The 13,751-nt window shown below is 42.5% G+C and overlaps 1 protein-coding gene across 4 annotated transcripts in view; it reads left to right on the forward strand.

Moving 5' to 3' along the window:
* Positions 1-2,328: 2,328 nt before the first annotated feature.
* PRDM5 (PR/SET domain 5) overlaps positions 2,329-13,751 on the forward strand; it is a 206,063-nt gene continuing 194,640 nt past the window's right edge. For all 4 annotated transcript variants that reach the window (XM_047857411.1, XM_047857412.1, XM_047857414.1 and 1 more), the window contains exon 1: positions 2,329-2,860. In XM_047857411.1, the coding sequence (XP_047713367.1) occupies positions 2,768-2,860 (93 nt within the window). In that variant the 5' untranslated portion in view covers positions 2,329-2,767. The remainder of the gene's footprint in view (positions 2,861-13,751) is intronic.

Here is a 13,751-nt window from a genome sequence, read left to right on the forward strand (position 1 = left end):
AGGGCCAGAGCTGAAAGACTGGGTCTGACAAAGAACTGAGTGAGTGCTCTGGGGAAAATGCCATGGGCCACCCTCTGGATTGTGATCTGGTCCAGCTGGGCACAGTGGACCTGGTCTGGCCTGGTTATAGCACTGGTTTAAAGAACCCCAGGAAAACTGACTTAGTCCGGATTCTTTGGGGCACAAGTGAAATTTAGTCTCACCATTCATTCACTACTTTGAAAAATCTCGGATTAGCCTTAGAATTGACTTTTAATCAAGAAATATTTACTGAATACCTATTATGTGTTTCAAGACCATCTAATTTTAAATTCCCTTCAAGTAAACTGTATTTATTTATTGATTAATCTCCTTCCCCCGTACAGAAAGTTAGATAGTATCTTCAACAGTAGGTCAAAGGGATCAAAACTCAGAATGATTAAGGCAATGTTCTCTGATTAAGGCATTGTTCTTACCCCTGACAAAGCTACCCTTACATTTTTCTTTTTCTTTAAAGTTTTTTTTTCTTTCTTTTTTTTTTAACATTTATTTATTTTTGAGAGACAGAGACAGTGTGAGCAGGGGAAGGGCAGAGTGAGAGGGAGACACAGAATCCGAAGCAGGCTCCAGGCTCTGAACTGTCAGCACAGAGCCCAATGTGGGGCTCCAACTCATGAACTGTGAGATCATGACCTGAGCACAAGTTGGATGCTTAACCGACTGAGTCACCCAGGCGCCCCTACCCTTACATTTTTCAAAGAGGATCATTTATTCTATTATTTAAAATCTCCAGGGGCGCCTGGGTGGCGCAGTCAGTTAAGCCTCCGACTTCAGCCAGGTCACGATGTCGCGGTCCGTGAGTTCGAGCCCTGTGTCAGGCTCTGGGCTGATGGCTCAGGGCCTGGAGCCTGTTTCCGATTCTGTGTCTCCCTCTCTCTCTGCCCCTCCCCCATTCATGCTCTGTCTCTCTCTGTCCCAAAAATAAATTAAAAAACGTTGAAAAAGGCTTCTTAAAAATAAATAAATAAATAAAATAAAATCTCCAAATATTGTTATTATATGATTTTAGTAAAGTTCTTCTATTTAGGAAATTAGGAACTGTTTGTGTTCCAAGGCTTTTCTTATAGTCTCCAAGAAAAAGAAATCATTTCCATGGTTGTGCATTGGTAACAACAAGCCAACAGGCTCAAAATGGAGTTACTTATGCTAAGTCCCATGTTACCAAACTGAGATGCAACTTAATTGGCTTTGGCTCTTCTAGAAATGTAATTTTAAACCAGTTATCAGGAGTTGCCTGATGACCAAGCACTAGATTTGCCAGAGACATCTGCCATCACTTAAAAGAAAGTAACCTTGCAACAGTCAATCTGCTTTTTTGTTTGATATAATTTCCTTGTTCCTGCTTCCTTTTACCGGTAAGAATTTTTCATTTAGTACAGCTTCTCTGAGCTCTTTTCTATTTGCCAGATTGGATGCTGCCCCACTCATGGATTGGTGAATGAATCCAATAAAATCTTTAAAATTTGTTTAGTTGAATTTTATTTTCTGACAGTGTGGTCTTTAACGTTATCAAAATTATTATGATTTTTAACGGTTTACAAGGAACATCAAATGGATTCCCAAAGACCTCAGATTAGAACATTATGAAGACCATCAAAAGAAATTGATAGCAAACTCCTAGCTTGTCTTAAAGGGAAAAACAAAAAAAAAAAAAAACCAAAACAAAAAACAACCAAACGCCTTTTCAAATTTCTTCTGAGCACACTGCAATACCTAACTTTATTAAAAACTGTGAAACAAGACTTTTGTCATTCCTGCGATACTGGATTCTGCTGTTTGGGCTTTCCCTTCTCCCATCTCCTCGGTTTATGTCTGAAGATCTATCACGGGTCTGGTGATTTCCAAGCAAGAGAGGATTCAGAAATGGTGTATCTTGTGAAGCGTAAGCACATTCTCTGGGTTACAGCACCATACAATAACTAGTTTCTACTGGATTTAAATATTTAAACTGTTCGCGACAAATTTTGAATTAACTTGAAATGGATTAGTTGCAGACTGTGTACACCCCCGTTCCCTGTACGTTAATCACCATACTTACTGATTCCCTACGAGTTCAAATCCCTGAAACAAGCATGAAAAAAACAATGCGAGAAGGACCCAAATTTCTTACTCCTCAGGGTTAGTTTTCAGTAGTCGGGCAATAAGCATACTTTCAGAGTCTGGAACTCCATAAAATTGTTTTGGAGGATGCCCCCAGCTGTGTCACGGCCCATTTCGTTTTGCATCTGAAAACAGTACAATTTCCCAACTAGAACTAGTTCAGCGCGGCAAAACCCAGAGCTGGACAAGGGCGGGTCTCAACGCTGCGGCGCTGGACGCGGGGAGCAGGCTGGTCCACTCCTTTCGCCGGCCTCTGGGTTTGAGGCCCCGAGGTCAGCTCCGCTCTCGGCTCCGCGCCCGGCGCGGGTGCGAGCCGCCAACTTCGGGCCAATCAGCGCGCGGCGTCTCTGAGACCGCAGCGCCCCGGCCCGCGCCCCCCGCGCCCCCGCGGCAGCAATGGCAGCAGCGGCCGCGGCGGCTCCGGGCTGAGCCAGACCCGGGACTAGGAGGGGCTGAGCCGCGGGGGATCCTGGAATCGGCGGGGAGGTGGGGATTCTGGGAGGAAAACTCCATTTCCTCCTTCCCTGCCGGCCTCTCCCCTCCACCCAGCACCCCAAATTTCGATGTGTCTCCTCCCGGGCGCAGAGCGCTGGTGCTGAGCGAGGCGGCGGCGGCCGCGGCCGGGAAAATGCTGGGCATGTACGTGCCGGACAGGTTCTCCCTGAAGTCCTCCCGGGTTCAGGACGGGATGGGGCTCTACACGGCCCGCAGAGTGAGAAAGGTGGGTGACCCGGCGGCAGCCTGCGCGCCCCTGCTCCTGTCGCGCTCTGTGCGCCTCCCGGGGTCGCCCCTCCTCAGGGCTGGGGGCTCTGCGGGCGTCCCTGCCGTCGCCCCTAGCCGGGGCCGACCGGGACCCCCGCGGGAAGGCCGGGGCCGACGGGGCGGCCTTCGCCTGCCGCGTCTCCCGAGCGGGCAGCGCCACGTAAGTGCCTGCGGGGCGCGCTCTGCTGCCGGCCGGTCCAGGGGCGGAACTGCCGCGGGCCGCCCTGCACCAAGAGGTCTTTCCTTTCCCCTGCAGGAAGTGAGTCCGGATGGAGCCTCCCTCTTCCTCGGTGCTGGGAGTGAGCTGCGTCTTTGCGTTGGCGGAGCCGCGCGTGGGCGGGTGTCTTCACAGGCGCGCACGCAGCCCCGCCGCCGCCTTTCTTCCTTTAGGGTGATTGGAAATGTGGTCGGAAGCGCTCTCGCTATAGGGTTTGGGAGGGGGTCATCCCGAGCGAAGCTCAAAACAGGTTTTGGAATCTCATTCACACACTCAGAAGTTCTTTCCTTGCTTCCAAAATGTGTTGTGTGTATTCTGGGAGGTGACAACTCGATAATCGTAGAATCTTTGATCTTTTTTTTCTCTGCCTTTGCATTTTCTCTGACTAGATCTCTCTTTCCAGAAGTTTAGAGACAAATGAGCAAGGCAGGCACGTTGCACTATGCATGGGGGAACGGCCTGGAAATGTTGGATGTTGAAAACAAAGGCATAGGAGGAGAGATAACTGGAAAATTCCAAACCTTTGGATTTGATGAGACACGTGTTACAGCCGTTTCACAGGATGTGTAAAATCTGGAACCACAAAGCCAGTGGTAAAATGCCCAGGGTAACGAGAGCCACTGTTTATTGAGCAGATACTTTGTGCCAGGGCCACTTTCTGGAACTTTATCTACATTAGTAACGTCATCAGCACAGTTCCCTTGAGAACAGTATTAATCCTCATGTAAGAGACAAAAAAAAACCAGAAGTAATGCACAGTTAAATTTCGTGCAGAGGCTTCAAACCCATGGCTTCTAGGTTCAAAGCTCATGTTCTTTCCAGATCTATCCCTACCAAGTTCACACTCGCACCGAACAGATACTTTGAAAACGAGGTTTGGGTAAGAGCAGGCTTGTTTAGGAAAGGTATGCTAGCAAGAGGGTCACAGAATGCACCCAGAGACACCAGGATGCCTTTCATCTGAGTATAAATCAGAAAGGGGGAAGAAAGGTAGATCAGTGCTTCAGAGGGCTTCCTTGACAATATGACCTATAAGCATCTCCCAGGATAAAACTGGAAGAAGCCAACCCCATACTTACTTTTTCAAATGGGAGTTTGGAAGAATGCTCAAAGGTGAAAACCAGGAGTAAACACTTTATCTGAATTTGAGATGAACTGAATAGATGTTTTTGTCAAATAGGTAAATGTCAACATCCACATTCGTTCAAAGCAGAAGTTGAAATTCTGCTTTTAATCCTTTCTCACGGCATCTAGAAAATTCCCAAATGTATTTTTCATGAAAGTCTCAGGCCTAAATTTAATTACTTAAAAAGTATAACACAATTCTTAAACATTATTTTGTTTATTGTTATTAATAGTTATAAATTAAAAAGTTATACGAATAATTAGAATTATTACATAATCCCTATATTGTGTCTTATATTACTATTTAGGCTTTAGAAACAGCTGGCCAATGTACTTTCTTTTGATATTTTTATAAATTCCAACTTATTTTTCCATGTATTTAGTTATTTGGACATTTTTTATTATTTTTGGATATAGAGTGAACAGCTTCCCAAATCACCATATGTTAGTCTATCTTATTATTGCAGTACTAAATAGACACTTATCTTTTCCTGGCTCTTACAATTTCAACATGTAAAACACAGAATTTTTCATCCCGATCACATCTAGAATGCATATCTATATTTCAAGTGAATATGCAGATGTTTGCATTGAATTCAGATGTCCTACTATTAGTGACATAATTTAGTTATGATCACAAAATACTCGATCAAAAGGTCATCAATCATGGACAGGTTCACTGATGCCAGAAATAACCCTGAATTAGTTTTCAGTTCCTTTGCCTTCCAAAGGCTGAGGATGAAGCTGAAGCTGAATAGCAGATTTTAGCTGAATGGTAAAGCCAAAGCTGAATGTCTTTACCTGTTTGTGTGTAGTTTCTTGATTATTAAATATTTTCCAGGTTACCTTTAATGGGCCTTCTGGCCATAAATCAAGGATCAAGGGGTCTGAGAAGACTGTATTTCAGCAAAGACCTTAAACTTCATATTCTCTATTCTGAATAAGTTTTGGAATATATCACTTTATATGTTAGAAATAGCAAATTTTTGTCACACTTTTATAACACACATGGTTGTATAACACTTCTGTTTCAATAAAAACAAACACACACAAAAAAACCAATTGCAGGGCATCTGGGTGGTGTCCAACTTCGGCTCAGGTCACTATCTCGTGGTCCATGGGTTCGAGCCCAGCGTTGGGCTCACAGCTCAGGGCCTGGAGCTTGCTTCAGATTCTGTGCTTCCTATCTCTCTCTCTCTGTCTCTCTCTCTCTGTCTCTGTCTCTCTTTCTCTCTCTCTGCCCCTCCCCTGCTTGTGCTGTCTCTCAAAAATCAATCAATCAATCAATAAATCAATAAATAAAAGAAAGGAAGAAAGAAAGAAAGAAAACAACAATTGCAACTAAAGCCATCTATTGATTTCAAATTCATAGAAGCTAATCCAGACTGGTACAGACATTGTGGGATCTTTCTAGAGACTCCACTCCCTCTACATTCATCAGGTCAATTTGATTTTTTCTTAACAATGGGACCCCTTAATCCTTTTTTAGGTCCACTCTTTTTTGTGCAGTGTTTGCCAGAGTGAGTTCCCTGCAATAGAATCACCTAATGCCCGGCCCCACCTTAGCCCTATTAGGTTTTTCCTTGGCAATAATCTATTTTTGCAGGCCTGAGCTTGTGCTGTCTCACAAGCTCTCTCTCTTTCTCTCTTTCTGTAGAAAATTTTCATAGTGAGAATAAGATGAAAAGGAAAGGACCTCCTTTCCTTTTCTTGCCATTATGGAAATTAGAGGTTGGATGAAGAGAAGGTCCTTTCGTAGCTGTTTCTATGTAAGCCATGAATTGTTCTTGTAGAAAGAATGGATGAGACTATTGGAAAGCCCTTGAGTAGAAAAAGGAGACCCGAGTTCATTCAAAGTTATACACATTGCAATTTGCTAATAATTAGAATAAGGTGGACACTTCTGGGGTGCCTGGGTGGCCCAGTCGGTTAAACACCCAACTTCAGCTCAGGTCATGATCTCCTGTTAGGGAGTTTGAGTCTGCATCAGGCTCTGTGCTGACAGCTCAGAGCCTGGAGCCTGCTTTGGTTTCTGTGTCTCCCTCTGTCTCTGCCCCTCCCCTGCTCATGCTCTGTCTCTCTCTGTCAAAAATAAAATACGCATTAAAAAAAATTATAAAAAAAATTGAAACAGTCCTTTAAGGGCTAGACCTTGTGACAGGCCATATTGCAGACAAAGGAGTTATTTTTTTTGTTTTTTGTTTTTTAAGTTTATTTATTTTGAGAGAGACAGAGACAGCATGAGTGGGGGAGGGGCGGGGGGAATCCCAAGCAGGATCTGCACTGTCATTGGGGAGCCCAGTGCAGGGCTCGAACTTAGGAAACTGTGAGATCATGACGGGAGCCGAAACCAAGAGTTGGACACTTAACCAACTGAGCCACACAGGTGCCCCATAGGAGTTGTTTAAATATTTCCATTGAAGGACCACCTTACACAGAGGAGACTGTTGGGTCGGCAGCCTGAAAGTGTCACACACAAGCACACAGTATGAATTCTAGGTTTTCTGTTTACTGTGTACTTGTGTATGCTATCTCATTTTATTGTACAACAGTTTTTGAAGGTTTATTATTATCCCCAGTTACAGATTGCACACTTGGTGGATAATTACTTTTTGTCAAAATGTTTGCAATTGTCCTTATGCTGACGTTTAACTTTTTCTTCTTTCCAGTTCATTCTTCACTAGCAGGCTAAAACTTTACCAGGTTAGATATGTAGTTATTTTCCTTTATATCTAGAAGCCCTGTAACCTGCATAAGCGTAGTGTAGTTGAACTGGGCTTATATTTTTAAAAACAACCAAAGATTAACAGGAAGGCTGAGGAAAAGCTGAAAAGGAAATAACTAAATATAAATGAAATAAAATGTCTCTCCCAGATTTCTGGTCCCCTAATTCCAGTAGAAGCAGTAAATAGCATTGCCAACACCTGTCTACACACCAGCAACTGAATTGACCCCCCTGGGAAGCTCTGTTCCTTGCTCCCTTCCTTCTCAATCTTGTGCTTTCTTGCCCAAGTGGCTCCTGAGTGCCATCCTGTGTCCATGAACCCTAGGGCAGTGTCCCACTATACTTTGCCTTTCTCATGAACAAACACGGGTTCCTAGTTCAAACTTCGTCAGATACCGTAGGATTTTATACACAACTACTTTTCTGGACAAAACTTATTGGCAGTGCTGGGGTATGCGTTTCTTGTTACTGCTGTAACAAATTATCACAAATTTAGTGGCTTAAAGCAATATAAGTTTATTATCTTATGGTTCTGGAGAATATAAATCTAAAATGAGCAGACAGAGTGGTTCCTTCTGGAGTCTCTCGAGTCTGCCTCCTTTCCTTTTGCAGTTTTCTGGAGGCTGCCCACATTCCTTTGCTCATTCCTTTGCTCTATATCTCTCCAACCTCTGCTTTTGTGGTCACATTTCCTTCTCTTACTCTGACCCTCCTGGCTTCTCTTATAAGGACCCTTGTGGTTGGATCGGGTTGACCCAGGTAGTCCAGGATAATCTCCCCATCTCAGGATCCCTAATGTAATTACATCTGCACAGTCTCTTATATCAGATAAGGTAAAGGTAGCATACAGATTCTGGGAATTAGGATGTAAATATTTTTGGTGGGCCATTACTATCTTACCTGGGCTCCAAATTATAATTCTTGGCCTGGATTCTGTGGAACGTGTTACGATAACTAACTGGGGTGAGTTGTTCCCCACATACTGATCCTGATAAAATGTATTCATTGCAGATCTACCATGTTGATGAATATAATGCCTTGTTTTCAGTATTGATTCTGGTGAGATCTTCAGAGTTGTCATGCAATAAAACCTGAATGAGTGGTTCCCTTACAAAAAGGAGGAAAAAGTATGTTCGTGGGAAGTAGAAAAAGAACTTCAGAAGTAATCTAATATGCACATTCTTATTTTACAAATGATGACACCAGAGCCCAGAGAAGCTTCACATGGAGTCTTGCGGCTAACAGCTGCCTCTCAAGCTCCCATGTCTTCCATGATACCAGCGCCCTCTCTTTCAAACCAAGGCAAACACTTTGGTTCTTTTTGAGGGATTTGCAGTAGAGACATTTAATGAGTCAAATCCCAGGGAAAATACCTGAAGTAAAGTTCAAATCTGAGTTTATGAAAGTTAAGATAAGCTAAAAAACAAAAACAAAAACAAAAAAATATGTTGTATAGGGTTAGAAAACCATATGGGAAAGAGGTACCCTGAAAAGTAAAGTAAGGGGGCACCTGGGTGGTTCAGTTGGTTAAGTGTCCGACTTTGGCTCAGGTCATGATCTCGTGGTTTGTGGGTTCAAGCCCCATGCTGAACTCTGTACTGACAGCTCAGAACCTGGAGCCTTCTTCAGATTATGTGTGTCCCCCTCTCTCTGCCCCTCCCCTGCTCGCACTCTGTGTCCCTGTCTCTCAATAATAAATAAACATTAAAAAAAAAAAAGAAAAGTAAGTAAAAGCATAGAGGAACAATCACCATGCATAAATGTTAATATAAAGAGATGAGATTTTGTGGAATAAAGTGTTTTGTTGATCAGCTTGGAAGGTGAATCTCATGAAGAAACAATGGATCTTTATGCTAGAGCTAGAATTCTGCCAGTGAACGTTTGCTTATATTTCCTGGTGGCTGATGATAACTAACCTGGAAACAAAATCAGAGGAAAAATCATCACCATTGATGCCTGCCATATGTGCTATCTCTTTTTTCTGTTTACACATTTATACTCTAGGATAGAGACTCAAAGCAGCTTTGTATATCCTGGTGTTGTTATAGATTTTAAAGTATATAACTAATCCACTTAAACGGATGTTTTCTCTGAAACTTCGTATTTTGTTTTTTGTGTGTGTGATAATAATAGCTGTGGTTAATTTTTTCAACAAATATTTATTGAGCCCCTGAAATTGTTAGGCACTCACTGGGCTAGTTGCTGGTGACAGAAAGGTGAATGACAGAGACAGTAGTCACTGAATGCATCACACAGTTCATATTCAAGTCCTACCAGAAGCCTGCAAGGTTTATCCTGCTGTTGTTATCCTTGTTTTATCGATGAGGGGGCTGATTTTGAGGAAAGTTATATATTTTTTTTTAAATTTTTTTTTTCAACGTTTATTTATTTTTGGGACAGAGAGAGACAGAGCATGAACGGGGGAGGGGCAGAGAGAGAGGGAGACACGGAATCAGAAACAGGCTCCAGGCTCTGAGCCATCAGCCCAGAGCCTGACGCGGGGCTCGAACTCGCAGACCGCGAGATCGTGACCTGGCTGAAGTTGGACGCTTAACCGACTGCGCCACCCAGGCGCCCCAGGAAAGTTATATTAATAATAAGTGGATTAATCAATTTGAACTCAGATAATTCCATATATACTTTTCACTGAAAAAAATTTTTTTTTGCTCTATACTGATAAAGTGCTGTGTCCATGCTCATATACGACCATCCAGACACACATTTACTCATATAGTTTAACAAAATTATTTCACAAAAATGAGAAAAAGTAAAGTCATTTCATCATCCAGCATTTCTCATTCAACAGTATTTAATGGAAATCCCTTCAAGCAATCTACTTTGGCTGTAATTTATTATTTTAATATTTATTTATTTATGTATGTATTTATTTCCTAATGTTTTATTTATTTTGAGAGAGAGAGAGAGAGAGAGCGATGGAGGGGCAGACAGAGGAAGAGAGAGAATCCCAAGTAGACTCTGCACTGTCAGTGCAGAACCTGATGCAGAGCTCAAACTCGTGAACCATGAGATCATGACCTGAGCTGAAACCAAGAGTCGGATGCTTAACCGACTGAGCCACCCACGTGCCCCTGTAATTGATTATTTTTAATGACTGAATATAGTTTGTGCTGTCAGTGTGCCACAATTTCCACTTATTCGGGTCTTTATTTATTTATTTTAACGTTTATTTATTTTTGAGACAGAGACAGAGCATGAATGGGGGAGGGTCAGAGAGAGGGAGACACAGAATCTGAAACAGGCTCCAGGCTCTGAGCTGTCAGCACAGAGCCCCACGCGGGGCTCAAACTCACGGACCGCGAGGTCATGACCTGAGCCGAAGTCAGCTGCTTAACCAACTGAGCCACCCAGGTGCCCCTATTCGGGTCTGTTTTACATAGTTATTCAAGATACATCTTCTTCACCAAAATCTGTCCTGGCCATTATGAATTCAGTAGTGAACAAAATAGAGATTCTGTCTGTTGTGGAGCTTGCATTCTAGTGAGAAGAGACAGAAACTAAACAATGAACATATTAGATAAATTTTATACTCTGTTAAAATGTGGTAAGTGCTAAGGAAAAAAGAAAAAGTAGAGCCGGGTATCGATAACTTGGCAGAGTGTGTGGATGTAGGTGTGGGGATGTTGTTATAAATAGGTGGTCCAGTTAGTGCTCACTAGGCAAGGGAGGTTTGGGCAGTGACTTACAGGATGGCATATTTCTAGGAGACAATCATTCTAGGCAGCAGCGAGAGCAAAGGTCCTAAGATGGGTGTTTGCTTGTTGTGTCCCAGGACAAGGAGGCCAATGAGGCTGGAAGGGAGTGAGTTGGGGCTGAGTACTAGGGGAGGAGGTCAGTTAATGAAGGGAAGCCTACTAAGGGCCACATTTCTTTCTTTCAAGACATTGCAAAGGTGTCTACTTTTCTTTGAGTCAAATGGGGAACCACTGCAGGGTTTTGACATGATTTGACTTGAGTTTATCAAGGGTCCTTCTGAGAATGACTGGCCACAGGGCAAGTGTGCAGCTTAGAAGACTTGTTAGGATTCCGTTGCAGTGATCCAGGTGAGAGATGATGGTGGCTTAGACCAACATGGTGGCAATGCTGGTGGTGTAGTTTGAAGATAGCAGTGACAGAGTATGCTGGTGGAATAAGGGTGAAAGAAAGGGAAAGATCTGAAGATGATTCCAAGGATTTTAGTGTGAGAAATTGGAAGGGTTGTATTGTCAGCCAACAACTGAGGTGGGGAAGATTGTGGGTGGAGCAGGTTTGAAGGGGGAGGATCAGGAACTCAAGTTGTTTATTTTATAAATGTTTATTCATTTTTGAGAAGGAGAGAGAAAGAGCACACACATGTGCGTGTGTGCTCGCAAGTTGGGGAGGGGCGGAGAGAGAGGAGGACAGGGGACCTGAAGTGGGCTTCCGCACTGACAGCAGCCCGATGTGGGGCTCGACCTCATGAACCAAGAGATCATGACCTGAGCCAAGTCGGATGTTCAACTGACCGACCAAGCCACCAAGATGCCTCTATTTATTTATTTTTGAGAGAAGAGAGAGTGTGAACAGGGGAGGAACAGAGAGAGACGGAGAGAGAAAAATCCCAAGCTGTTTGCTGAGAGTGCAGAGCCTGATGTGGGGGTCTAATTGAAGATCTGTGAGATCATGACCTGGGCCAAAATCAAGTCAGACGCTTAACCGATTGAGCCAACCAGGCACCCCAAAGGCATGTTGATTTTGAGGTTTCTGTTAGACAACAGGGAGAGATGTCAAAGAGGTGGTGAGATACAGTTGTTGTACCTGCATATCCTCCTTCCCATCCTTTATGCCACTATTTTCAGCTATTTTATTTTATTCTATAAACCTTACATTTCTGCCATATTCCCTTTTGATCATCAGTTGACTTTTAGAGCAATTAAAAATCAGACAAGTTGTCTTTATTATATATTTTTAACATTCTGGAGCTCTTAATTTCTTTGCTTTTAACTAAGTTACTGTCTGGGATCATATTCCTCATGCCTGAACCATATTCTTTGAACATTTCTAGTAGCATAAGTTGCTGCCAATGAATTTCTCCAGCTTTTGCATGTCTGAAAGAGTATTTTGCTATGTTCTTCAGGTTGACAGCCCCCCGCCCCCCACTACATTATGGATGTTGCTTATTTGTTTTTCTTTTTTTTTTGGCTTACATAGTTTCCGACAAAAAGTCTGCTGTAAGTCTTACATTCTGTACATAATATCTTTTTCTTCTGTCTACATTCAAGATTTTTCTACTTTTCTTTGAATTTTAGAAATTTAAATATGTCTTTGATTAAAAAAACTTGGTTTTATGTGTGGTTTGATGTCTTTTATTATTTTTTGAACATCCTTGGACATTATCTCTTCACATTTTATTTCTGGTATAATCTTTCCTCTGGGTCTCCAATTACATGTGTGTCAGACCATTTGATAGAATAGTATGTCACAGCCTTTATATGCTTTGTTCTGCTTTTTCTATGCTTTTTTTTTCTTTTTTACTTTGTGTTTTAGTTTAGGTAATTTCTTTTTCCTTATCTTCAAGTTTATTGATTCTTTTCTCAGCTGTGCCAAGTTTCCTGGTGACTCTGTCAAAGGAATTCATCTTTGATACTGTGATTTCTATTTCTAGTATTTTCACTGGACTCTCCATTTTATAGTTGACATGTCTCAGCTGAAATCTTCCATATATTCATGCATGTCAACTGCCTTTTCTATTAGGTTATTACTATTTTTTAGTTTATTTATTTATTTTGAGAGAGAGAGAGAGAGCAAGCATCAGCGGGGAGGGGTCAGAGAGAGAGAATCCTAAGTAGGCCCCTCACTGTCAGCTCAGAGCCTGATGCTGGGCTCAAACTCATAAACCATGAGATCATGACCTGAGCCAAAATCAAGAGTTAGTATACCTAACTGACTGAGCCACCCAGGCACCCCTCTAGTAGATTCTTTTACAAAGTAGACATAGTTATTGTTAAAGTCCTTATCTGATAAGTCCAACATCTGTGTCATCTCTGAATCTGGTTCCATTGCTTGCTTTGTTTCTGAACAATGTTTTTTTTTCTCCTTGCTTTTTTGTATGTCATAGTTTTGATTGAATGCCAGCATCATGTGTGAAACGATCAAGAGTGCAGTAAATAGCATTTATGCTATTTACACCTCTTTTTTTTTTTTTTTTTTTTTTGGTCAGTCTGGGGATTTGGATCAATCTAGTTAGGAGCTAAAATGGGTTTGCATTATTTTGTTGCTGTTGTTACCTTCAATATATCACAGGCTTTAGATCCTTCTAGAGTTGCCTTGTACTGGGGGTGGCTAGAGTGCTCAAGGTTTTTCTCAGTGTTTCTGTTCTACTCTCAGCTCTCTCTCTCTTTTTTTTTTTTTGTTAAATGTTCTTGTTTTTATTTTTGATAGAGAGAGAGAGCGCACATGAGTGAGTGGGGAAGGGGCAGAGAGAAAGGGAGACACAGAATCTGAAGCAGGTCCCAGGCTCCTAGCTGTCAGCCCTGAGCCTGTGGCAGGGCTCAAACCCACAATCCGTGAGATCATGATCTGAGCCGAAGTTGGATGCCTAGTTGAATGAGCCACCCAGGTGCCCCGACTCTCAGCTCTCTTTTGTCCTTGAGTGCCTGAACCATAGAGGGTTTTCACCATGCTGCCTTGCTCTTCCCCTTCTATCAGTAGTAGACCGCTGTGTATGGTTTTTTGAGATTCTCCTATCTTGGTCCAGCTTCATTCTTATCCAGGGTTTATCAGTCTGAGCCCTGGGAGTTGTGCCTT

The sequence above is a fragment of the Prionailurus viverrinus genome, chromosome B1 (assembly GCF_022837055.1).
Source record: "Prionailurus viverrinus isolate Anna chromosome B1, UM_Priviv_1.0, whole genome shotgun sequence".
NCBI classification, from domain to species: Eukaryota; Metazoa; Chordata; class Mammalia; order Carnivora; family Felidae; genus Prionailurus; species Prionailurus viverrinus.